The 27,781-nt window shown below is 40.1% G+C and overlaps 1 protein-coding gene across 6 annotated transcripts in view; it reads left to right on the forward strand.

Moving 5' to 3' along the window:
- The window catches only part of MRTFA (myocardin related transcription factor A), a 214,351-nt gene that overhangs the window by 135,121 nt on the left and 51,449 nt on the right, over positions 1–27,781 (forward strand). For 5 of the 6 annotated variants that reach the window (XM_053582670.1, XM_053582668.1, XM_053582672.1 and 2 more), the window contains one exon: positions 24,356–24,421. In XM_053582670.1, the coding sequence (XP_053438645.1) occupies positions 24,415–24,421 (7 nt within the window). In that variant the 5' untranslated portion in view covers positions 24,356–24,414. Of the gene's footprint in view, positions 1–23,805; positions 23,910–24,355; positions 24,422–27,781 lie in introns of those variants that run through there. The other variant, XM_053582671.1, reaches the window with a different exon arrangement.

Raw genomic sequence — 27,781 nt, forward strand, 5'->3', positions numbered from 1 at the left:
CCCACCCAAAAAAAGGGTTGCAGAGACAGTATAGAGAGTTCTTTACCCAGTTGCCCCTACTGTTAGCATCTTACATAAGTATTTTGTACATTCATCAAAACTGAGAGACTAACATTGATACATTACTACTTAGTAAATTATCACTTAGTGAACTCCAAACTTTATTTGGATTTTGTTTTCCCACTAATGTCCTTTTTCTATTCCAAGATCCCATCCAAGATACCATATTGCACTTAGTCATATGATTTTTAAATGGTGGATCAGTAGGATCCCAAAGAGAATTTACTTTTCTTACCTTTACTATTATTATTATTATTATTATTATTTTTTGGCTTAATTTTGGATCTGAATTTGAACAGCTCCTTCTTTCTCTGGCAGAAGATAAATGGACTCTTTGGGCCTTTCAACCACTACTTCCATGTTGATAGCTTAGAATTTTGGGAGCATGCTTTGAAAACTTTCTGTGTATTTAAGTTTAATAATAAATGGGTACTGATTCTTCTTTCTTTCTGAGTCTTGCTCTTTATAATTATCAGAGCATGCTTCACTGACTACGTGTTCCTGAACTGCCTCCCAAAAGACAATAATTTTCTCTCCCCCTTGCCCTTCATCTTTTCTTCTACCCACCCCACCACGAACAACTTGGGATGTGATGTTAAATAAGGATGTTTTGGTGTGATGTAAAATATCTTTCAGAGGTGTGCTATCAGATTGTCAACAGTTCTTAATGTCCCTAGAGAAAATCTACCTGACACAAATGCTGCTAGTGAAATATTCATAATCTATGGTATAGTTTTACAAAGCACTTTTCATGTACACTGTGTGGGTCTCTTTTGCTGTTGTTTCTTTGTTTTTATTTTTCTTATTGTTAAATCATAGCTGTGTACATTAGTGCCATCAAGGGATACAATGTGCTGGTTTCATATACAATCTGAAATATTCTCATCGAACTGTTCAACGTAGCCTTCATGGCATTTTCTTAGTTACTGTATGTAGACATTTGCATTCTGCCTTTAGTAAGTTTCGCCTGTACCCATTCTAAGATGCACCCTAACCTCCCCCCTCCAATCCCCTCCCTTGGCCCTTTCCCCATAGTCTTGTGCTATAGTTGGGTTATAGCCTGCATGTGAAAGCTATAAATTAGCTTCATAGTAGGGCTGAGTACATTGGATACTTTTTCTTCCATTCCTGAGATACTTTGCTAAGAAGAATATGTTCCAGCTCCATCCATATAAACATGAAAGAGGTAAAGTCTCCACCTTTCTTTAAGGCTGCATAATATTCCATGGTATATATGTACCACAATTTGCTAGTCCGTTCGTGGGTTGATGGGCACTTGGGCTTTTTCCATGTCTTAGCAATTATGAACTGGGCTGCAATAAACATTCTGGTACAGATGTCTTTGTTATGTTGTGATTTTTGGTCTTCTGGGTATAAACCTAGTAAAGGAATTAAAGGATTGAATAGCAGGTCTATTTTTAGATCTCTAAGTATTCTCCAAACATCCTTCCAGAAGGAACGTATTAGTGTGCACTCCCAACAGCAGTGTAAAGTATGCCCTTTTCTCCACATCCACGCCAACATCTCTGGTTTTGGGATTTTGTTATGTGGGCTACTCTTACTGGGGTTAGGTGATATCTCAAAGTAGTTTTGATTTGCATTTCTCTGATGATTAAGGATGATGAGCTTTTTTCATGTGTTTGTGGATCGTGCGTCTGTCTTCTTTAGAGAAGTTTCTCTTCAAGTCTCTTGCCCACCCTGAGATGGGATCACGTGTTCTTTTCTTGCTAATATGTTTGAGTTCTCTGTGGATTCTGGTTATTAGACCTTTATTGGAGGTATAACCTGCAAATATTTTCTCCCATTCTGAGGGCTATCTGTTTGCTTTACTTAACTATGTTCTTGGCTGTGCAGAAGCTTTTTAGTTTGATTTTATTTATTTTTGATACTGCTTCAATTGCCTGGGGAGTCCTCCTCATAAAATATTCACCCAGGCTGATTCCTTCAAGAGTTTTCCCTGCACTTTCTTCATGTATTTTTATACTTAAGACATGTATATTTTTATATTTTATACATGTCTTAAGTTTAAATCCTTTATCCAGTGAGAGTCTATCTTAGTTAATGGTGAAAGGTGTGGGTCCAGTTTCAGTCATTTATAGATTGCCAGCCAGTTCACCCAGCACCATTTGTTAAACAGGGAATCTTTTCCCCACTGAATGTTTTTAATTGGCTTGTCAAAGATTAAATAACAGTAAGTAGCTGGATTCATCTCTTGGTTCTCTATTCTGTTCCAGACATCTACTTCTCTGTTTTTGTGCCAGTACCATGCTGTTTTGATCACTATCGATTCATAGTACAGTGTCAGACCTGGTATTGTGATTCCTCCTGCTTTGTTTTTATTGTTGAGTAACGTTTTGGCTATTTGGGGTTTTTTCTGATTCCATATAAAAAGAAGTATTATTTTTTTCAAGATCTTTAAAATATGACAATGGAGCTTTAATAGGAATTGCATTAAAATTATATATTGCTTTGGGTAGTATAGACATTTTAACAATGTTGATTCTTCCCAGCCATGAGCATGGTATGTTTTTCCATTTGTTAACATCTTTAGGTATTTCTTTTCTTAAAGTTTCATAGTTCTCTTTGTAGAGATCTTTCACGTCCTTTGTTAGGTATACTCCCAAATATTTCATCTTCTTTGGCACTACTGTGAAAGGAATAGAGTCCTTGACTGTTTTTTCAGCTGGGTTATTGTTGGTATATATAAAGGCTATAGATTTATGGGTGTTGATTTTGTAGCCTGAGACATTGCTGTATTCCTTGATCACTTCTAAAAGTTTTGTAGTAGAATCCCTACTATTTTCCAGATATACGATCATATCATCTGCGGAGAGTGAAAGTTTGATCTCTTCTGACCCTATGTGGATACCCTTGATTGCCTTTTCTTCCCTAATTGCAATGGCTAAAACTTCCATTACAATGTTAAAGAGCAATGGAGACAATGGGCAACCTTGCCAGGTTCCTGATCTGAGTGGAAATGATTTCAGTTTAACTCCATTCAATACGATACTGGCTGTGGGTTTGCTGTAGATGGCCTCTATTAGTATAAGAAATGTCCCTTCTATACCAATTTTCTTAAGTGTTCTGATCATGAAGAGATCCTTGATATTATCAGAAGCTTTTTCTGCATCAATTGAGAGAATCATATGGTCTTTATTTTTTAGTTTGTTTATGTGCTGAATTACATTTATAGATTTACGTATATTGAACCAGCCTTGAGTCCCTGAGATAAATCCCACTTGGTCATGGTGTATAATTTTTTTGATGTGTTGTTGGGTTCTGTTTGTTAGGATCTTATTGAGTATGTTTGCATCAATATTCATTAGTGATATTGATCTATAATTTTCTTTTCTTGTTGGGTCTTTCCCTGGTTTGGGGATCAAGGTGATGTTTGCTCTGTAGAATGTGTTGGGTAATATTCCTTCTTTTTCTATATTTTGGAAGAGGTTTAGTAATATTTAAAGGTTTGGTAGAATTCTGATGTAAAGCCATCTGGTCCTGGGCTTTTCTTTTAAGGGAGATTTTGTATAGTTGATGCCATTTCAGAACTTGATATAGGCCTGTTCAACATTTCCACTTCGTTCTGGCTAAGTCTTGGTAGGTGGCGTACTTCCAGGTAATCGTCGATTTCTTTCAGATTTTCATATTTCTGAGAGTAGAGTTTCTTGTAGTATTTGTTAAGGATTTTTTGAATTTCTGAGGGGTTGGAGCCTGTAGCTCAAGTGGCTAGGGCGCCAGTCACATACAGTGGAGCTGGCAGGTTCGTATCCAGCCTGGGCCCACCATACAACAATGACAACTATAACCAAAAAATAGCCAGGCGTTGTGGCAGGCACCTGTAGTTCCAACTATCTGGGAGGCTAAGGCAAGAGGATCACTTAAGCCCAAGGAGTTCAAGGTTGCTGTGAACTGTGATGCCACGGCACTCTACCCAGGGCGACATAGTGAGACTCTGTCACAAAAAAAAAAATTTTATGTGTGGTGCCTGTGGCTCAGTGAGTAGGGCGCCGGCCCCATATGCCGAGGGTGACAGGTTCAAACCCAGCCCCAGTCAAACTGCAACAAAAAAGTAGCTGGGCATTGTGGTGGGCACCTGTAGTCCCAGCTGCTTCGGAGGCTGAGGCATGAGAATCATGTAAGCCCAAGAGTTAGAGGTTGCTGTGAACCGTGTGACGTCATGGCACTCTACCAGAGTGGGTGATACAGTGAAACTCTGTGTCTACACAAAAAAAAAAAAAAAAGAAAAAAAGAAAAGAAAAGAAAAATCTTTGAATTTCTGAGGGGTCTGTTGTTATTTCATCATTATCATTTCTGATTGATGAAATTAGAGATTTTACTCTTTTTGTCCTGATTAGCTTGGCCAAAGGTTTATCTATTTTATTGATCTTTTAAAAAAACCAACTTTTAGATTTATTGATCTGTTGTATAATTGTTTTGTTTTCTGATTTTGGTTCTTTTCTTCTGCTGGGTTTGGGGTTGGAATGTTCTTCCTTCTCCAGTTGCTTGAGATGTCCCATTAAGTTATTAACTTCTTCTCTTTCCGTTTTCTTGAGGAAGGCTTGCAGTGCTATAAATTTCCTCTTAGGACTGCCTTTGCAGTATGCCAGAGTTTCTGATAATTTGTGTCTTCATTGTTGTTTTCTTCCAAAAATTTGGTGATTTCCTTCTTAATCTCATCTATAACCCATCTATCCTTCAGCATAAGGTTGTTTAGCTTCCATGTTTTTGTATGGGTATGCAGATTCCTGTTGTTAATGAGTTCAACTTTTATTCCATGATGGTCTGAGAAGATGCAAGGAATAATTTCTATTTTTTTAAAATTGCTGAGGTTAGATTTGTGGCCTAGGATGTGGTCGATTTTGGAGTATGTTCCGTGGGCTGATGAGAAGAATGTGTATTCAGTTTTATAGGGATGAAATGTTCTGTAGGTGTCTGTTAAGTCCAGATGTTGAGTGGTTAAGTTTAAATCTAGAATTTCTTTGCTTAGCTTCTTTTTAGAAGATCTATCCAGCACTGCTAAAGGAGTGTTAAAATCTCCAACTACTATGGAACTGGAGGAAATCAAGTTGCTTATGTCTGTTAGAGTTTCTCTTATAAATTGAGGTGCATTCTGGTTGGGTACATAAATATCAATAATTGAAATCTCATCATATTGAGTATTACCTTCAACAAATATGAAGTGTCCATCCTTATATTTCCTTATTTTGGTTGGTTTAAAGCCTATTGTATCTGCGAATAGGATTGCAACGCCTGTTTTTTTCTTCTTCCATTTGCCTGGGATATAGATGACAATCCCTTTACCTTGAGTCTATATTTGTCTTTTAATGTAAGATGAGATTCTTGTATGCAGCAGATATCTGGCTTGAGTTTTTGTATCCAGTCAGCCAACCTGTGCTTCTTTAGAGGACAATTTAAACCATTCACATTAATTGAGAATATTGATAAGCCTTTCGAGAGTCCAGTGGACATTTTTAATCCTTTTGAGACCGTGGAAGTTGGAATTTGATCAAAATTTTCTGGGTGGGTTTACTTTTGTGGTGGAGGATTATGCTGGTCTTTATGGAGGATGGGTCTGAGAATATCCTGGAGAGCTGGTTTAGTTATGGCAAATTTCTTCAACATGTGAATGGCATTGAAGTATTTAATTTCTCCATCATAAATGAAACTCAGTTTAGTTGGGTACAGGATCCTGGGTTGAAAGTTATTTTGTTTTAGGAGATTAAAAGTTGATGACCATCCTTTTCTAGCTTGAAGGGTTTCAGCAGAGAGATCTGCAGTTATTCTCATATTCTTGCCCTTGTAGGTGATGGTTTTCTTTCGTCTGGCTGCTTTCAGAATTTTCTCCTTCATATTAACTTTAGTGAAATTGATTATGATGTGTCTGGGGGATGTCTTATTTGGGTTGAGTGGTGCTGGAGTTCTGACACTGTCTGCTATCTGAATTTCAGAATCTCTTGGCATGTCTGGAAAGTTCTCCTTCATAATCTCATGGAGAAGAGACTCTGTGCCTTGTGAAGCCACTTCGTCACTTTCAGGGATCCCTATAAGACAAACATTGGTTTTCTTCAAATTATCCCAGAGTTCTCTGAGAGAGTGATCTATTTTTGCCTCCATTTCTCTTCTTCTTTGAGAGTTCGGGAGCATTCGAAAGCTTTGTCTTCAATGTCAGAAATCCTTTCTTTTGCTTGCTCCATTCTGTTACTGAGGCATTCTACTGTGTTTCTCAGATCTTTGAGGGCTGCAACAACTTGTCTCAAAGTGTCAAAATCTGTGGTCATTTGGTCTTTGAATTCGTTGAATTCTTGAGATATCTTTTGCGTTACTGCTTGGAATTTTAATTCAATCTTATTTGCTATCCAGATTCTGAATTCAATTTCTGACATCTCAGCTATTTGTTTGTGCATGGGATCTTGTGCTGTGTCTGCCCCATTGATCCTTGGGGTCATTGATCTACTCTGATTATTCATATTGCCAGAGTTTTTCTATTGATTTCACCTCATGATTGTTTTTCACCGTTGCCTCTGGCTGTCCTCAGAGTTGGGGAGGTATCTCTCCAAGATTAGACCCCAGCAGGATCACTCTATTGTTGCTGGCTCTTTGTAGGGAGTGACCGTGTGTAGTTCCTCTGGGGCTGCCCCAGCCAGGGAGTTCTGGTTGTGGAAGCAGCTCTGGAGTGTGACACACCTGGATCCAGCAACAGGGCGGGGGGTGGTGCACACGGTTCTGGGAGTGCCTGGTGCCCAGTGACTTTGGCACAGAGAGCCGAAGGCTCCAGCAGTCTCTGGCCAGGAGAAGGGCTCCACACAGAGGCAGGGAGGGCTCTGGAGGGGCATGCGGCTACCAGAGTCCCTGGCCAGACAAGCGGGCTGGTGTGGAGACAGGGAGGGTACAGTAGGGTGGTCACGGGGTTGCACGGCTCCCGCATTTCCTGGTCAGGGCATGTGGAGGCCCGGTGGGCGCGGGTTGCAGTGCAGCTCAGCTCTTACGGAGGTCCAGGCAGGCCTGTTTTTTTAGTTTCAAAGGGCAGGGATTAGTTCTCAAAATTGTATTAGAGAAAATTGAATAAAAGAAGTTGAGTGACTTGATTAGGTTGCAGCCAAACTAGGACTGGAATCTGTGTCTTCTCATTCTTTCTCTGATATCTTTGGTCTCCACTTAAAGGTCAGGCTGTAGGTGTATGGCATTCCCTTGGATCTTATGATGTATTTATATAACTAAGCCCAAGTGTAATGCTCATCCCTTTCCCCAGAAATCCTAGCTAAGTTGACAGTAAACCCTTTCTGGTTAAGGGTATGGCTAATTATAGAACATATTGGATCTTTAAAAAATGCTATTGTTTATATTAAAAACATGCCAGAGATATGTTTTTGGTGCAGTGTACATGGTGCTAAACCATTCAGGCTGGTTTCCCAAGTTGAGAGGAGAAAATTAATCATGAAGAGGACTAGAGAAACTTAAGTGTTTAGAAAGCTTAAGAAAATTATATATAAGAAGTAGGAGAGGAAATTCCTTGGGATGCTATAGAACAAGGTACGAATCAAGAACCAGAAAGCAAGAGAGGCAGTGGAACCAAATTAAGGATATAGAGACGTCTCTGTTTTCTATCTTTTCTAGGCCGTATCAGGAAAAACTCAGGAGAATGTACAATAAGTAGGGGCCAGAGGAGTATTACTTTTGGGGAATGATATCAGGAAGTTGCTTGAAACGTTAGTAGAAACTGATGATGGAGATAAAATATCTTTAAGGTCCAGTTTTTATGTTCACTAGTCCTACCCTGTTTAGAAAAGATCTTGTTTCTCTTTCTGACTTCTAGTATATCACCTTTGTTCTCTATGTATAACAAAGTACATAACTATTTTAATTTTGGTGGTTTTAAGAAGCTAGCCTTCCCTTTTTATTATTTACTCATAATATGTGTCACATATATGGTCAGATGAGATTTGAATTTGTGAGGAACCCTTCGTAGTAGGGCAAGCCCACTTTTGGCATGTGTGCTGGCTGATGTTACACTTCCCTGTGTCTTTTTGTTTACTTATTTATTTATTTTGAGACAGTCTCACTTTGTTGCTCTGGGTAGAATGCTGTGTCGTCATAGCTCATCTCCAACTCTTGGGTTCAAGTGATTTTCTTGCCTCAGCCTCCCAAGTAGCTGGGACTACAGGCGCCCGCCACAACACCCGGCTATTTTTAGAGATGGGGTCTTGCACTTGCTCAGGCTGGTCTCAAACTTGTGAGCTCAGGCAGTCTACCTCCCTCGGCCTCCCAGAGTGCTAGGATTATGAGCTTCTGTGCCCAGCCCTCCTATGTCTTTTAAAATAGAAGTTGGTATTACAGACATTAGTATCTTTTTTTTTATAGTATTGTAATTAATTATTTTGGGTCTTTTTCCCCCATCAGACGACTTAAGAGCTCCTAAGAATGAGAACCATGTCTTATTTAGATTTGTATCTTTAACACCTAGCCTTACCTTTGAAAGTACAAAAGATATTGTATGCATGAATTGGATCATGGAGACAATCAGCCCCATAGTTGGAATGTAGTTAACTGTTTTCTTTGAAAGTGCTCTTCACGCTTATTAGTACTATTTGGTGTTTGTTTCTCCCATGATCTATTGTTCAATACCCATCAAAAGATGATGCGCCTTAAAGCAGTTTAATTGGGAGCAGCATCAGAAGAAAGGCTACTTATTGTTTACTGGGTAAATTAAACATGCTTTGCCGTATTTACTTGACCTAATAATTGGCATCATGAACATGGATGGAGCATATTTAATTTCTCAGTACTAAATGAATTTAAGTTAGGTGAAAGTAGCATTAAATAGGGTAGCTTTTGACATGACATTACATTGGAATCATCTGGTAAGCTCTTAATAAACATCAATATCCAGGCCCCATACCAGACCAATTAAACACCTTCCTAGGCCAGGTGCAATGACTTATGCCTGTAATCCTAGGACTTTGGGAGGCCAAAGCAGGAGAATTTCTTGAGGCCAGGAGTTCAAGACCAGCGTGAGCAAGAGTGAGACCCTGACTCTACAAAAAATAGAAAAATAAAGCAGGTGTGGTGATTGATGTGTGCCTCTAATCCCAGTTACAGGAGGCTGAGCGAGGACGATTGCTTGAGCCCAGGAGTCTGAGGTTGCAGTGAGCTATGATGATGCCACTGCACTGTAGCCCAGACAAAAGAGTAAGACCCTGTTTCCCTCCCTCCTGCAAAAAAGTGGTGTTTAATTTCTACATATTTAGGAATTTCCCATATTTACTTCTGTTGTTCATTTGTAATTTAATTACATTGTGATCAGAGATTGATTTTAGTCCTTTTAAATGTACTGGAACTAGTATATCTAGTAAATGATTTGTCCTAGGGAATGCTACATGTGTGCTTGGGAAGAATTTGTATTCTGCTGATGTTGGGTTGAGTGTTGTATATGTCTGTTTTATTTGGTTGATAGTATTTGAGTCTTATATATTCTTGTTGCTTTCTCCTAGTTGTTTTGTCCATTATTGAGAATGAGGTAGGTTGTAATTCTTTAGGAGATAAACGCAAATACTACTTTTTCTAAATCATCTAAATAAGCATCATGAAATTCAATCAAAATGTAGAAATCCTTTGGTATTACTTATATTTTAGGAATGTTAGAAATGACATATCCTAATTTACTTTCTAGTATATTGGGGCTATTTTAATATTTTATTTTGGTGTGAGGTTACTTTTTTTTATTTTGCAGTTTTTGGCCAGGGTTGGGTTTGAATCCGCCACCTCTGGCATATGGGGCTGGCGCCCTACTCCGTTGAGCCACAGGTGCCACCCGTGTGAGGTTACTTTTAATTCTCATGAAAAGTGATGCTTTCAAACTTGGTTCCCACCAGACCAGTCTTTCAGTTAATTGTTTCTGGGAAGCAGTTTCTTCCTTTTGAAGCATGGGAGCTCCATAGGTTAGAGCCAAATATGGGGGTCTGGGGAGAGAAAAGATTTTTGAGGAGCATTTTTGCCTACTTTTGTCTGCTTGGTTTCCTCAAGGGTATAAACATCATTGACTTTCTAATGCAGCGTTTTTTTGACTGAATGAATTACATAGAATAACTATGTATGAATTCATACATAATATGAATTACATAGTAATTCCTGGTCAAGGAGCATTTTGTTTATTTGTCAACAAGTTTGTTTTGGAGTCTTTTCTAGCAAATAGTCTGAAAAGCCATGGCCAGATTCCTTGTCATTTGATTAAAAGTTTTGTGAAGACTTGTCAGTATTCCTCAGTTAGGGCCAAGTTAATGGAATGTCCCTATAGTCTGAGAAATGTCTGTGAGAGGACTTACTGAGCAAAGGATGTTACGGAGAGAAGGATTTTGCTTTTTTGCTATCTTGTTGCCATACTAACACCCTCCTAGGAGCCTTGTGGGAATCAAGCAATGGATAAATGGTTTTTAAGAGCAGCCCCCCAGGGCGGTGCCTGTGGCTCCTCATTTGGTAAGGCACCTGCCCCATATACCGAGGGTGACGGGTTCAAACCCGGCCCCGGCCAAACAGCAACCAAAAAATAGCCGGGCGTTGTGGCGGGAGCCTGTAGTCCCAGCTACGCGGGAGGCTGAGGCAAAAGAATCGCTTAAGCCCAGGAGTTGGAGGTTGCTGTGAGCTATGTGAGGCCACGGCACTCTACCGAGGGCCATAAAGTAAGACCCTGTCTCTACAAAAAAAAAAAAAAAAAAAGAGCAGCCTCCCAGGCTGCACATATCCCCTTCCAGTGAAATCCAGGACTAATGACCAGTGGAAGCCACATAGTTGGGCTTTGATATGTCTAGTTCTTGGACATTATTACTCTCTTAATGTAATCAGCATGCTTCTGTGGTCTCGCAGGGCAGAAATATGTTAAGGTACTTCCTTGGTTTTGATTTCCCAAGTAGCCAATTATTTAAACAGCAATTGATGCTTTCTTTTCTTTTTTTTTTTTTTTTTTTTCTCTCAGTTTCGTCTGGGGCTGGGTTTGAACCTGCCACCTCCGGCATATGGGGCCAGCGCCCTACTCCTTTGAGCCACAGGCGCCGCCCGCAATTAATGCTTCATTTAAGGCAGATGAAAATCCTGATTATTTCCACGGAGAATAGAGAAACCTAAGGTTTTTCACTTTATAGCTTGGTTTCTTTTCTTTTTATTCTAATTCTTTTCTGGAAGGCATCTCAGTTGATTCAGCATCCATCAGCTTTAAAGACATCTGTTCATCTATATATAGGCTGTTAACATAGACCCATTTAGAAACATGACATTAAATTTGTGGAATTTAATAGCGGTAAATGTATAAAGACTTATATTTGTGTAAAAATAGATATTTTTGTTTAGTTTTTATTATTATTTTCTTTTTTGTAGAGACAGAGTCTCACTTTATGACCCTCGGTAGAGTGCCATGGCCTCACACAGCTCACAGCAACCTCCAACTCCTGGGCCTAAGTGATTCTCTTGCCTCAGCCTCCCGAGTAGCTGGGATTACAGGCGCCCGCCACAACGCCCGGCTATTTTTTGGTTGCAGTTTGGCCGGGGCCGGGTTTGAACCCGCCACCCTCGGTATATGGGGCTGGCGCCCCACCAACTGAGCCACAGGCGCCGCCCCTGTTTAGTTTTTATTGACTAAGTGGTGAGGAAAAATAAATAGGGATGTACAGTGACAGATTATGTCAAATTCCTACTCTATCAAGTCTTCTTAGACTAGTAGTATCTGAAAATAATAATTTATTTTAGATTTTTTTTTTTGTGAAGGTGATTGTACATTAAATTTATGGCCTCAGATATATTCTGCTGATTTGAGTAACTTCTGCAGTGAACACAGAACATATGGCTCACTCAGAAGTGAGTTATTAAATGATTTCTTCTAAAATGACTAATCCTAAGGTCTGGAAATGTAAAGGCATTTTATTTAGAGTGCTTAGAATTAAGAGGAATTAAGATAGACTAAGGAAATGAAAACTTCATACCAACAGCCCTTTCTTTGTAGTTGAAATTCCAAGGAAAAGGGTCACTGTAACTCTACACAGCTAAGCAGATAAATTACAAAATAAAATGAAGGATCACTTGAACCCAAGAGTTTGAGGTTGCTATGAGCTCTGTTGCCCCAGCGTTCTACCCGGATGACAGAGTGTGACTGTGTCTCAAAGGAGGTTATTAAAGAACAAATGGGTTAGTTTTCATGAAGCAAGAAGTTTTTAAATCAAGAAGTTTGGGTTGGGCATGGAGGCTCATGCCTGTAATCCTAGCACTCTGAAAAGCTGAGGTGGCTGGATCGCCTGAGCTCAGGAGTTTGAGACCAGCCTGAGCAAAGCGAGACCCCATTTCTACTAAAAATAAAAAACTAGTGTGGCTTTGTGGCAGGCGCCTGTAGTCCCAGCTGCTTGGAAGGCTGAGATAAGCCAATCGCTCGGTCCAAGAGTTTGAGGTTGCTGTGAGTTATGACGCCATGGCACTAACTACAGAGTGAGACTCTGTCTCCAAAAAAAAAAGAAGTTTGCATAATATCCCTTATGGTCCTATCTTTATGGAGTTCAAGAGGGCTACTGATTTACATTTCAAAATTATTCTTAAAGGCTGGGTGTGATGGCTAATGCCTGTAATCCTAGCACTCTGGGAAGCTGGGGTGGGTAGATTGCTTGAGCTCAGGAGTTTGAGACTAGCCTGAGCAAGAGGTAGACCCCAGCTCTACTAAAAATAGAAAAACTAGCTGGCATTGTGGCAGGCACCTATAGTCCCACCTGCTTGGGAAGCTGAATCAAAAGGGGTTGCTCAAGTCCAAGAGTTTGAGGTTGATGCCTCTGCGTTTTACCGAGGGCCATAGAGTGAGACTCTGTCTCAAAAACAAAAAATTATTGGGTGGTGCCTGTGGCTCAAAGGAGTAGGGCGCCGGCCCCATATGCCAGAGGTGGTGGGTACAAACCCAACCCCGGCCAAAAACTGCAAAAAAAAAAAAAAAAAAAAAATTATTCTTGGATAATAGCTATGTTACTTTCATTAATTATTGTTTGTTTGAAATGTTCAGGTTTATTAGTTTCCCTAGTCTCTGAAATAAAATTATTTTGTTATATTTAATCATTTTCTTTTCTAAAAAATTTCGATTAATATGAGGGTATATATAATTAGGCCACCTTGCTTGCATTTGTAAGGCAAAGTCTAAGTTGTGGCTATGTCCCTCACACAGAAAGTGTGCCATACTCTTACACATTTTTTCCTCTGGGAAAGAACCTGCCGGCCCCTCTTCCCACCTCTCCTCCTGCCTTTTTGGATTGACTTGAGTTTTTCTCTCATGTGAACATGTTGTTAATCTACAAGTTTCATATTAGTATCGAGTACATGTGATGTCTTTCCTTTCTTGCAATACTTTGCTCAGGAGAGTATTCTCCCAGTCCATCCAAGTTGTAGCAATGGACAAAATCGCTATCGTTTTATGGCTAACTAGTATTCCACGGTATATATATACCACAGTTCATTGATCCATTCACATGTGGAAGGGCACTTGGGTTGTTTCTACATCTTTGCAATTGTAAATTAGGATGCTGTAAACACTTGTGTGCATAGCTCCTTATGTTGAAATGACTTTTCTTTTGGGTAGATACCTCATAATGGGATTGCAGGATCAAATGGAAGGTCTACTTTTAGTTCTTCGAGGACCCTCAGTACTTCTTTCCGTAAAGGCTGTAGCAGTTTGCAGTTCTGCCAACAATGCAGGAGTGTTCCCTTCTCTCCACACCCACACCAGCATCTATTATATTGGAACTTTGTGATGTGGACCATTCTTACAGGGGTTAGGTGATATCTCAAAGTGGTTTTGATTTACATTTCTTGAATAAGTAGAATAAGCATTTTTTCATGATATTATTGGCCATTCATCTGTCCTAATGAGAAAAGATTGTGTTCATATCTCTTGCTTAGATTTTAATGGGGTTTGCTCTTTTTGTTGATTTGTGTGAGTTCTTTATACATTCTAGTTATTAGCTCTTTGTCAGATTTGTACCACACAAATATCTTCTCTCATCCTTAAGGTTGTCTCTTTGCTTTGTTGATTGTGTCCTTAGCTGTGTGGAAACTTTTTTTTTTTTTTTGTAGAGACAGAATCTCACTTTATGGCCCTCGGTAGAGTGCCGTGGCCTCACACAGCTCACAGCAACCTCCAACTCCTGGGCTTAAGAGATTCTCTTGACTCAGCCTCCCGAGTAGCTGGGACTACAGGCGCCTGCCACAATGCCCAGCTATTTTTTGGTTGCAGTTCAGCCGGGGCTGGGTTTGAACCTGCCACCTTCGGTATATGGGGCCGGTGCCCTACTGACTGAGCCATAGGCGCCGCCCGTGTGGAAACTTTTTAATTTGATTAGGTCCCATTTATTTATTTTCTAATAGCTCATCTTGCAGTGGGCCTTAGAAGCGTTATAAAAGATAACAAATATTTGCCTTTTTATCTTTTTAATACTTTACCTCTTTACTCTGCTTGGACCCCTCCCCCACTTTTTTTTTTTTTTTTTTTATTGTTGGGGATTCATTGAGGGTACAATAAGCCAGTTACACTGATTGCAATTGTTAGGTAAAGTCCCTCTTGCAATCATGTCTTGCCCGCATAAAATGTGACACACACTAAGGCCCCACCCTCCTCCCTCCATCCCTCTTTCTGCTTCCCCCCCCATAACCTTAATTGTCATTAATTGTCCTCATATCAAGATTGAGTACATAGGATTCATGCTTCTCCATTTTTGTGATGCTTTACTAAGAATAATGTCTTCCACTTCCATCCAGGTTAATACGAAGGATGTAAAGTCTCCATTTTTTTTAATGGCTGAATAGTATTCCATGGTATACATATACCACAGCTTGTTAATCCATTCCTGGGTTGGTGGGCATTTAGGCTGTTTCCACATTTTGGCAATGGTAAATTGAGCTGCCATAAACAGTCTAGTACAAGTGTCTTTATGATAAAAGGATTTTTTTCCTTCTGGGTAGATGCCCAGTAATGGGATTGCAGGATCGAATGGGAGGTCTAGGTTGAGTGCTTTGAGGTTTCTCCATACTTCCTTCCAGAAAGGTTGTATTAGTTTGCAGTCCCACCAGCAGTGTAAAAGTGTTCCCTTCTCTCCACATCCACGCCAGCATCTGCAGTTTTGAGATTTTGTGATGTGGGCCATTCTCACTGGGGTTAGATGATATCTCAGGGTTGTTTTGATTTGCATTTCTCTAATATATAGAGATGATGAACATTTTTTCATGTGTTTGTTAGCCATTCGTCTGTCGTCTTTAGAGAAAGTTCTATTCATGTCTCTTGCCCATTGATATAAGGGATTGTTGGCTTTTTTCATGTGGATTAATTTGAGTTCTCTATAGATCCTGGTTATCAAGCTTTTGTCTGATTGAAAATATGCAAATATCCTTTCCCATTGTGTAGGTTGTCTCTTTGCTTTGGTTATTGTCTCCTTAGCTGTACAGAAGCTTTTCAGTTTAATGAAGTCCCATTTGTTTATTTTTGTTGTTGTTGCCATTGCCATGGCAGTCTTCTTCATGAAGTCTTCCCCCAGGCCAATATCTTCCAGTGTTTTTCCTATGCTTTCTTTGAGGATTTTTATTGTTTCATGCCTTAAATTTAAGTCCTTTATCCATCTTGAATCAATTTTTGTGAGTGGGGAAAGGTGTGGGTCCAGTTTCAGTCTTTTACATGTAGACATCCAATTCTCCCAACACCATTTATTGAATAGGGAGTCTTTCCCCCAAGGTAAGTTCTTGTTTGGTTTATCAAAGATTAGGTGGTTGTAAGATGTTAGTTTCATTTCTTGGTGTTCAATTCGATTCCAAGTGTCTATGTCTCTGTTTTTGTGCCAGTACCATGCTGTCTTGAGCACTATGGCTTTGTAGTACAGACTAAAATCTGGTATGCTGATGCCCCCAGCTTTATTTTTGTTACTAAGAACTGCCTTAGCTATACGGGGTTTTTTCCGGTTCCATACAAAACGCAGAATCATTTTTTCCAAATCTTGAAAGTACGATGTAGGTACTTTGATAGGAATGGCATTGAATAGGTAGATTGCTTTGGGAAGTATAGACATTTTAACAATGTTGATTCTTCCCATCCATGAGCATGGTATGTTCTTCCATTTGTTAATATCCTCTGCTATTTCCTTTCTGAGGATTTCATAGTTTTCTTTATAGAGGTCCTTCACCTCCTTCGTTAGGTATATTCCTAGGTATTTCATTTTCTTTGAAACTATGGTGAAGGGAGTTGTGTCCTTAATTAGCTTCTCATCTTGACTGTTATTGGTGTATACAAAGGCTACTGACTTGTGGACATTGATTTTATATCCTGAAACATTACTGTATTTTCTGATGACTTCTAGGAGTCTTGTGGTTGACTCTTTGGGGTTCTCTAAGTATAAGATCATGTCATCAGCAAAGAGGGAGAGTTTGACCTCCTCTGCTCCCATTTGGATTCCCTTTATTTCCTTGTCTTGCCTAATTGTATTGGCTAGAACTTCCAGCACTATGTTGAATAGTAAAGGTGACAGAGGACAACCTTGTCTGGTTCCAGTTCTAAGAGGAAAAGCTTTCAGTTTTACTCCATTCAGTAAAATATTGGCTGTGGGTTTGTCATAGATAGCTTCAATCAGTTTTAGAAATGTGCCACCTATGCCTATACTCTTCAGTGTTCTAATTAGAAAAGGATGCTGGATTTTATCAAATGCTTTTTCTGCATCTATTGAGAGGATCATGTGATCTTTATTTTTCCCTCTGTTAATATGGTGGATAACGTTTATGGACTTGCGTATGTTAAACCAGCCTTGCATCCCTGGGATGAAGCCTACTTGATCATGATGAATGACTTTTTTGATGATAAGCTGTAATCTATTGGCTAGGATTTTGTTGAGAATTTTTCCATCTATATTCATGAGTGAGATTGGTCTGAAATTCTCCTTTTTGCTTGGGTCTTTTCCTGGTTTTGGTATCAGGGTGATGTTTGCTTCATAGAATGTGTTGGGAAAGATTCCTTCTTCCTCAATTTTTTGGAATAATTTCTGCAGTACAGGAATAAGCTCTTCCTTGAAGGTTTGATAGAATTCTGGAGTGAAGCCATCTGGACCAGGGCATTTTTTAGTTGGAAGCTTTTTTATTGTTTCTTTGATCTCAGTGCTTGAAATTGGTCTGTTCAGGAGGTCTATTTCTTCCTGGCTAAGTCTAGGTAGAGGGTGTGATTCCAAATATTGATCCATTTCCTTCACATTGTCAAATTTCTGGGCATAGAGTTTCTGGTAGTATTCAGAGATGATCTCTTGTATCTCTGTGGGATCAGTTGTTATTTCCCCTTTATCGTTTCTGATTGAGGTTATTAGAGATTTTACTTTTCTATTTCTAGTTAGTCTGGCCAATGGTTTATCTATTTTATTTATTTTTTCAAAAAACCAACTCCTTGTTTCATTAATTTTCTGAATGATCCTTTTGTTTTCAATTTCATTGATCTCTGATTTGATTTTGGATATTTCTTTTCTTCTACTGGGTTTAGGCTTAGATTGTTCTTCTTTTTCCAATTCCATAAGATCTCTTGTGAGATTGTTGATGTGCTCTCTTTCTGTTTTTTGAATGTAGGCATCTAAAGCGATGAATTTTCCTCTCAAAACTGCTTTTGCAGTATCCCACAGGTTTTGGTAGCTTGTGTCTTCATTGTTGTTATGCTCAAGGAAGTTAATGATTTCCTGTTTTATTTCTTCCTGCACCCATCTGTTATTCAACAGAAGATTGTTTAATTTCCATGCCTTTGGGTGGGGTTGAGCATTTTTGTTAGAGTTGAGTTCCATCTTTAGTGCCTTATGGTCTGAAAAGATACAAGGTAAAATTTCAATTCTTTTGATTCTGTTGATATTTGTTCTGTGTCCCAGGATATGATCAATTTTGGAGAATGTTCCATGGGGTGATGAGAAGAATGTATATTCTTTATCTTTGGGGTGGAGTGTTCTATATACGTCTATCAAGCATAGTTGGTCTAGGGTCTCATTTAAATCTCTTACATCTTTGTTTAATTTCTGTTTAGAGGATCTGTCCAGCTCTGTAAGAGGTGTGTTAAAGTCCCCTGTTATGATGGTATTATCAGATATCATATTGCTCAGACTGAGTAAGGTCTGCTTCAAGAATCTGGGAGCATTTAAATTGGGTGCATAAATATTTAGAATGGAAATGTCTTCTTGTTGTAGTTTTCCCTTGACCAATATAAAGTGACCATCTTTGTCTTTTTTGACTTTAGTTGCTTTAAATCCACATGTATCTGAAAATAAGATTGCAACTCCTCTTTTCTTCTGAATTCCATTTGCCTGAAAAATTGTCTTCCAACCCTTGACTCGGAGCTTTAATTTGTCTTTTGAAGCCAGGTGTGTTTCTTGCAGACAGCAAATTGATGGCTTGTGTTTTTTAATCCAGTCAGCCAATCTATGTCTCTTCAGTGGGGAATTCAAGCCATTAACATTTATTGAGATAATGGATAAGTGTGGTAGAATTGTATTCGTCTTATTTGGTGAGAGTCCATTGCTTAGTTTTATCTTTTGCATCAGTGTGGGGGTTAGGTTCTGTCCTTTGATTTCTGAGTTCTTACTTTGCTGCTGATCCATTGTGGTGGTCAGTGTGCAGAACAGGTTGAAGTATTTCCTGTAGAGCTGGTCTTGTTGTGGCGAATTTCCTCAATGTTTGTATATCCGTAAATGATTTGATTTCTCCGTCAATTTTGAAGCTTAGCTTAGCAGGGTACAGAATTCTGGGCTGAAAATTGTTCTGTTTAAGTAGATTAAAGGTAGATGACCATTGTCTTCTTGCTTGGAAAGTTTCATTAGAGAAGTCTGTGGTAACTCTGATGGATTTGCCCCTGTAGGTCAACTGGCGCTTACTCCTGGCAGCTTGCAGAATCTTTTCTTTTGTCTTGACTTTGGACAGGTTCATCACAATGTGTCTTGGAGAAGCTCGGTTAGAGTTGAGGCGACCCGGGGTCCGATATCCCTCTGAAAGCAGTGTGTCAGAATCTTTGGTGATGTTTGGGAAATTTTCTTTTATAATATTCTCTAGTATGGCTTCCATTCCTCTGGGGCATTCTTCTTCCCCTTCTGGAATTCCTATAACTCGAATGTTGGAACGCTTCATAAAGTCCCATAATTCTGACAGTGAACGTTCTGCTTTCTCTCTCTTCTTTTCTGCCTCTTTTACTGTCTGAGTTATCTCAAGAACTTTGTCTTCTACCTCTGAAATTCTTTCTTCTGCATGGTCTAACCTGTTGCTGATACTTTCCATTGCATCTTTAACTTCCCTAATTGACTGTTTCAGTTCCTTCAGGTCTGCTATATCCTTTTTATATTCTTCATATCGTTCATCTCTTATTTGATTCTGTTTTTGGATTTCCTTTTGGTTATTTTCCACTTTATTAGCAATTTCCTTCATTGTTTCCATCATTTCTTTCATTGTTTTCAACATGTGTATTCTAAATTCCCTTTCTGTCATTCCTAACATTTCTATACTGGTGGAATCATCTGCAGTAGCTACCTCATGGTCCCTTGGTGGGGTTGTTCTAGACTGGTTCTTCATGTTGCCTGGAGTTTTCTGCTGATTCTTCCTCATGAGTGATTTCTTTTATCTGTTTGCTTGCCCTAATTTTCCTTTCACTTCCTCTTGCTCTTTAAGTTCTTGTGCCTGTGGACTAAAGGTTACAGGACCAGAAGGGTGAGAAGGTTGAAGAGCAAAAAAAAAGGGGATGAAAGAAAGGAGGACCGAGTGATAAGAAAAAAAGAAAGATAGAGAAAGGAGAGGGGGTGGGTATAAGGAATATTGACAAAAAGAAGAGAGGCACAGAAAGAGGGAGACAGGGCAATATAGGTGTACAGTAGGGTACTTTGACACAACCTTAAAAAACCCCACCTTCTGGGGGTGCCCAGTTGCGTGGTTCCCTTGAGGTCAGCAGCTCTTTGCTAACCTGATCAGACACAGTACCCCACCTCCACCAAGTAGAGAGGAAAGACAAAAATGCTATAAATCAAACCAAAAGAAGCAAACAGAAAACTTTACAGGGATAAAATTGGGTGAAAAACCAAATTATATCGGTAGAAACACTAGCAAAAATGAAGTTGAAGTTATTAAAAAAAGCAGCAATGGGAAATTATAATTAAACTAGGAAAATTGAGAAAGAAAAAGGGATCTGTGTGGAAAAGATTGAAATTAAAAAAACAAAAGAATATCAGCAACGTCAAAATAAACAAACAAAAAAAACAACCAAGCAAAAAAAGAAAGAAAAAAATACACAACCAAAAACAAAGCAGTTTGTATATGTTATTGAATATTGTCTGGGCAACACGTGGTCTTCTGGGGTATGAGATGTTAGTCACAGTTCAGATACGACTGGAGGCTGCTGATTACTCAAACCCCAGCAGGTAGACACCCTGAATCTTTCTTCAGCCTACTTAAAAGGCACTTCGAACTTGTAAACTTGTTGAGCAGAAGCTTTCCCAGCTTTCTTGCTGGAATTGCTGCTGAAGTGGCTATCCACTTACTCAGTGTGCCAAAACCGGTCTCACTCTGCCCCTGAGGGTTAGGGCTGCAAGGCGTCTCAGACCCCACCCTTAGGCTACTTGGTTGCTGGGTTACCAGCTCCCACCCGTTTCTAGCTCTGCGACCCTGAGGGCGGAGCTTGCCGGGGCAGATCGCTGGCAATGGATCCGTGTGACCCACCGCCAAACACTATTAGCTCCGTCTGGCTCAGCGGCTCAGACTGGGGCCCTAGACAACGGCCAAAGTTCTTGCACTCCCGCTCAGGCCTTCCCCAAGGCAGTTCAACTCAGTGCCAAGTCCAAGGACATCAAAACAGTTCACAGGTAAGGCCTTTCTGGTTTGCAGTCTCGCTGCTACTGAACTTACAGTTGTGGGCGGGTTTAGACGGATTGAACACACGCGACCACTTGCCGGTTTTCCACGGATTTAGTCCTCCTCTTGGGGTCCAGAAGTCTCTCGCTGACTCCCTGTATCCTCATAGGAGTGATGATAGGCAGTTCTCACCAGCCAGAGACGCCTGGAGTCCTATCTCCCCAGACTCACGGTGCCCAGATGCAAGGAAGCTGTTACTCGGCTGCCATCTTGCTCCGCCTCCTTTTTTTTTTTTTTTTTACACAAAGAGATGTATTATATGCAAACTAGTACTAGCACATCTGAGCTATGTGACAGAAGGGAATTTTTTTTTTTTTTTTTTGTAGAGACAGAGTCTCACTGTACTGTCCTCGGGTAGAGTGCCATGACTTCACACAGCTCACAGCAACCTCTAACTCTTGGGCTTACGCGATTCTCTTGCCTCAGCCTCTCAAGCAGCTGGGACTATGGGCGCCCGCCACAACACCCGGCTATTTTTTTGTTGCAGTTTGGCCGGGGCTGGGTTTGAACCCGCCACCCTCGGCATATGGGGCCGGCGCCCTACTCACTGAGCCACAGGCACCGCCCCAGAAGGGAAATTTTAAAGGTCTAATCCAGTGTTTTTCAACCTTTTTTATCTCACCGCACACTTGAACCTATAGTTAAAACTTCTATAGCACACTTAAATTATGTTGATTAAAAAAAAAGAAAAAAGAAAAAAAGAATATGCTTGGGTGGTGTCTGTGGCTCAAAGGAATAGGGTGCTGGCCCCATATGCCAGAGGTGTGGGTTCAAACCGACCCCCAGCCAAAAACTGCAAATAAATAAATAAAAATCAGAGGTTTTAAAAAAAAAAGAATATGCTTACTGTGCTTTGAAGTTTTCAAAAATTAATGACTTAAAAATGTTTGCAGCATACCAGTTGAAAATCACTGGACTAATCCTTAGTTTTGTCATCTGTAAAATGGAGATAATAGTTGTACCATCCTCAAGGGGCTTTTTTCTTTTTAATTTAGTTAAAAGCATGTCAATAATTTAACACAGGGCCTGACACATACTAATACACTCAGTGCTCCTAACTGTTGTTACTTGTATTTTATCAATGCAGTTGCTTTTTTGCTGATCTGTGTTTATCATTTATTCTGAGATCAAGTTCCTAGACTAAATTTGTTTTACTCAAGTTAATCATCTCAACTCCTTTGGTCCTGGTATAATCCGTTCATTTTCCTTAGCCTGTTTTTCTGTCTCACCAGAGAATGAGCCCAGTGATTATTCTCCATGCCATTATCTCAGCAGGGCAAGTTGCCAGAAGATGCTGGAGTAGGAACGTAGAAGCCCAGCTTCTAGAATCAGAATGTTTGGATCCAAATCCTCTTGTACCTCTTGTGAGATCACCTTATATAAACTAAAATAGGATTAATAATGCCTATCTTCATATAGATGTTATGAAGATTAAATGAGTTAAAATATAAAAATATATAGAACAGTGTCTGGCGCACAGTACACGCTTTGTACATGTCAGCTACTAGTGTTGCTTTTGCTGTTTTTATCTATTTAATTTTCCAAGGCTTTGTTTTAAACACTGTTAATTTGTGAAATAATAACCTTTCAGATTTCTCAGACTATATACATTAGCCAGTCAATGGAGTTGAAATCTAATTCAAGAAACAGTTATTAGGCCAGGTTCAGTGGCTCATGCCTGTAATCCTAGCACTCTGGGAGGCTGAGGTGGGCAGATTGCTTGACCTCAGGAGTTAAAGACCAGCCTACGTTAGAGTGAGATTCCATTTCTACTAAAAATAGAAAAACTGAGGGGATCTCTTGAGCCCAAGAGTTGGAGGTTGCTGTGAGCCAAGTCGATGCCATGGCTTTCCATCCAAGGTGACAGAGTGAGACTCTGTTTCAAAAAAGAAAGAAAGAAAGAAAGAGTTATTAACTGCCTACGTAAATTAAATGCTGCAGGGGGCATTTATCAAAAAGATATATTCCCTTTTCTCCAGAAGTTTATAAACTGGCAGGAGAGATAAGTTATGGTTAGGCATAACTATTAAATACTACACCGAGCAGAATATTACTATCTTTTTTATAACACATAAAAGGTGGCTTGGAAGTTCAGATGAAGAAGGTAGGCATTTCTAGGTGATGTGAATTAAAGAGTTGGGGAAAAGTTCATGGTACTTGAAGAAGGGTATGTGGAAAACCTTGATGGGGATGCCTTAGAATGAGAGACAGTACAGGTAAGGACACACCGGGGAGCTTGAAGCCGGGGAAAGCAAGGTGAGGTAAAGCTGAGTTAGAGGAGTCAAAGTTGGCGCAGACATTTTGATATTAGCTCTGGACAGAGATGCCATTAAAGAAGATGGAAAACAGATCCAGGTTTTTGAGAGACAAGTTCTACTGTGGATCTCCTGAATTTGAGATGTAAGCAGGAGCCTAGTTATGTTTTTGCCATTCTTGGAGGCCTCCCTACAATCTGCTTTGTGATGGAAAAGTCAGATACTGAGACAGTATGTTCTCTTCAGATGTGAACTTGCAGGGCCCCTACAGCTGAAGGCTTACTATGTGCAGGAACTTCCTCTTAACCCTCCTCCTCCCAGTATTCTCCCAGTCTCTCTCTGCCTAATGTGTGAGATTGTAACACCCTTTTGGCTTCATTAGCTTTTGAAATAGAGATAACTGATTTTTAACTTAAAAAAAAAATCCGTACTCAGTTGTTTCATTAAGCAGTGTTGCCAGAGTACAAATAGGAGAAATACCCATCATTCTCTCCTAGCCCGGATGTGCTTTGAGTCATCTAGCTTGGTTGTTTTACCTCAACAGAAAAAGGTTCGTAAGTGAAGAGGAAGAAGAAAAAAGGTATATTAGTGGTAAAATGTTTTCTAGTCTAGAAAAATGCATTGCTTAGTGAAATAGCTATAAGTTTTAGATACAAAAGAGAAGACTTTACAAACAAACAATACTTCCTAAACCATGTGAGTAGCTGTTTCATTCACTATAATTACAGTGGTAAACATTTGCTAATAAAGTGTAGAGTATCTAGAAAGCTTTTCCTGCTGAATAGTGGTCCTTGTTATGATATTTTCTTTGAGTTCAGAATTGGTGTTTCTTAGTCTTAGGAGTAGGACTCCTAAGACTCCAGGGTTGTAGGAGGTTTTGAGCAAGAGGCAAGACTCTGGTACTTTGTGGATTGTTATCGCTCTGCAAGACCCTTTGCAACTTCCTCTCGCCACCCGCAGCAGAATACGGAAACCCTGCTGTATCAGGCCACTTCTGCAATTGCAGACAGTCATAATTCTAGGAGATCCTTTTCACACTACCCTTTCTGTTTTTAAGACTTTCCTTGCATTTGAACATGTGTCTTTTGAGGTGGAATATTCGACTGACCCTTCGTCTCTCCTTTCTCTTTGGTGCCTTGCAGTGCTGCAGTTGAAGCTCCAGCAGCGCCGGACCCGGGAAGAGCTGGTGAGCCAAGGGATCATGCCGCGTAAGTGCCTCTCTCTCTCAGCATTTGATCAAGTTGGTTTTAGGACATGGTTTTGTGTGCCCAGTGTGCCATGGGAAACACCTGCCGTAAAATAAGGATGACAGGTTTTGTTTTCATTCTTTTCTTTGTGCTTTTCCAAGTTCATGGGCTCTAAATTGCTAAATAGTTAAGTTAACTAATTGATCAAGTTCGATGAAACAAACAGCATTAGCTTTAAAGGTTGCCATTGAATCATCCTTAGCTATGGAACTGCATCTTTAAAAAGAGTGCCATGCCCTGTACATTTCCCTTTATAGGAGGGGCAGATTTTGAGCTGGGGGTGCCGTATCGTGAGGAAGAACCCACTTCTTGTATATGCTTTGCCTATGTGTTCAAGTTTTTAGGAAGAGAAACCTCTTTTCTGTCTGGTATTTCGAATCAACCACAGTTTTCTTTAGAATGAGGTCTTCAGATACTGTAAGGCTGGCATGGATGTGAGCATGGCTGATGGAGTAGTTCATGGTTTTGGGCGTAGTGAGTACAGAACTGCAGCCCTTTGGGGAGAAATGAAAGCAAACCTTGGAATCTGTGAGAAGTAAGAAAATTTGCTTTTAATGCTAACAGTTTTAAAAAGGAAGTGGAAGCTAGAGCCAGCAAGATAATTGCTCTTTCTGACATTTCTTTTTTAAGTCATAAGCAGAGAACATAGGCTTTCCTTCTTTTCTGTTTGTATGTTATCACCACTTGACTATGTGCTAATGAAGTTAAAAAAAAGTCTTAGAACAACTTCTGGCTTTGTAGTGGGAGAACTTATGTTTTCCACCTTAACTCAATACTTGTTGACCTGCTGCCACCATATTTTTCTTTCCTTCACTCATCATTCACAATGTTTGATTACCTAATATGTGCCAGTTGATGTTTATATTTAGAAGAGCAAGACTGGTCATAAACATGGAGACAAATAAGATAATTTTGGAGCATAGTAAATGAACTAGTTGGTATGTTAACAAGTAATAGGAATAAGATGGGGTCACTGTGGAAAAGACAGTAAGGAAGGCGCCCTGAAGAGGAAATGTTTGAGCTGAGTTCTAAAGGATGAGATAGAGCCAGCCATTCCGAAAGCAGGAAGAGGCTCAGGGATAAGAAAAAGCAAGTGCAAGTGTCAGCAGGAGCTTGACAGGTTTAAAGAGCATCAAGGAAGCCAGTGTGACTGGGGGGAAAGTGAAGTTGGGAAAGGTGGGCAGGGCCAGAGCCAAAGCCCTGTCACCCCTGCAGAAGAGGTGGATTTGTCATTGTTTTTACTTTTTGTTTTTTTTTAATTAAAAAATAAGGTCACACAGCAGCAGAGTGTTTTGGGGTGTTTTTACTGCTTTTTAAGAGATGGCTTTTGCTGTGTTGCCCAGGCTGGACTTAACTCCTGGGCTCTAGTGATCTTGCTGTCTTAGCCTCCTGAGTAGCTGGAACCATAGGTGTACACCACTGTGCCTGGTTGGATTTGTTTTTTAAGTACAATGGGAAGCCATTGAAGGCTTTTAAACACGTGAGGATAGGATTTGATTTATGTCATGGTAATCCATGGGCAAGAAAACCATATAACAAGAGTAAGAAATCTTGGGTCTGTTTCTATCAGCTGGGAGCTTAAATCTTAATATTTTTGTTTAGGGCATTTAACTTCTGAACTATTTACCTACATTATGCTATCTTTTTTTTGTAGAGACAGAGTCTCACTTTATGGCCCTCAGTAGAGTCTGTGGCCTCACACAGCTCACAGCAACCTCCAACTCCTGGGCTTAAGCGATTCTCTTGCCTCAGCCTCCCGAGTAGCTGGGACTACAGGTGCCTGCCACAACGCCCGGCTATTTTTCTTTTTGGTTGCAGTTCAGCCGGGGCCGGGTTTGAACCTGCCACCCTCGGTATATGGGGCCGGCGCCTCACCGACTGAGCCACAGGCGCCGCCCACATTATGCTATCTTTTTCTGTGGCCCTCCAATGAAGGACTCTCCACCCTCAACCCTTAAAATGTCAGGTGGCTTTTATAGCGGATCAGTAATGTGATCAGGTAGGGTGCTGTGCTTTAAAAAACACTGCAGATCTGCCATTCCACACCTTACACCTGTAGAGACACCCAGTGTCTCATCTACTTGTCCCTTTCACCAAGGACGTCATGTACTTCGTGTCTCCTTTGTGCCCAGGGAAGTCCCAGATGCTACCGAGATAAAAGAAATAAGAGACAGAGTACCTGCTCTCAAGACTTTGAACAGCAAAAGTTTGGGTAGCCAAAATTTACCCATACACAAAATAAAGAGCAGTTCAGTGCTGCTCCATGGGATGCTGACTATAATTACAGTACTAGTCCTGAGAGCATAATGCTATTTGCCAGGATTTGTAATATGTTAAGGATGTAAAAGCCACGCACGGGGTGAGTGTTCTTCATCCTTTTTCCTGTCTTTCATTTCATAACAGGGACCAGTTGAGATGGTCAATTTCATAGGATTTATCGATTACCGTCTCCTTGCTTAGCAATTTTTGGTAGTAGTCCATGTTGCTAAGACAAATGATGCTTCACTTATTGCAGTTTCTGCTTATACACGTATGCTTGTATTTCCACAACCTCCCGGAGAAAGTATCTTATGTATATTTCTGTCCTGAGTGCTTGGCACTGAGCAAATGAAGACAGCCAGTTGCAAAGTGCGATGTATGCGTGTGTATATGAGACAGAAAGACAGAAACAGATACCAGTCTGTTGCAAACCTGTCTGACTTTTGAGCACAGGATTTGAAATGCTTCCATTCTGTCAGGAGCCCAGATTCTACAATTGTTCTGAGTATCTAATTGTATACTTTGGATTGTTCTCTGTATTTGAGAATAATTACCTTTCCTATAGGAATAGAGAATACTGCATTCTCCTGTCTACCGAGAGCCACCCACCTTCAGCTATGGGCACAATTTTGTTATTCTGTTTTTCTAGCGAAAGTAATACATTGTAAACTCTTAGATTATAAAAGACATTGTTAAGGCCTGGGAGTAGTTTCAAGTATGAATTTGCTGTTCATCCATGTACCTGTTGATACCTGGGCAGATGAGGTTAATTATTATTATTATTTTTTTTTTTGCCAGCGCCCCCACAGGTGTGTAACACTCCTTCATCACCACCCTGTGTCCCCTCACTGCTACTGTACTCTCCAACATCCTCTGCCTCCCTAACCTAACAACCCTGCTGTCTTCCACTAGCCTCATTCTTGAGCTTCTACTCCATGTCTTTTAAAGAACATGTGAGCAGTGCTGGGGAAAAATCATAAATGGTCAGCATGTTTGGAGACCAGAAAAAGTCATATGTCAGTTGAAGTGCTTACTTCCATTCCCATTCTATTGGCCTGAGGA

This window comes from Nycticebus coucang, chromosome 3 (assembly GCF_027406575.1).
Source record: "Nycticebus coucang isolate mNycCou1 chromosome 3, mNycCou1.pri, whole genome shotgun sequence".
Classification (NCBI taxonomy): domain Eukaryota; kingdom Metazoa; phylum Chordata; class Mammalia; order Primates; family Lorisidae; genus Nycticebus; species Nycticebus coucang.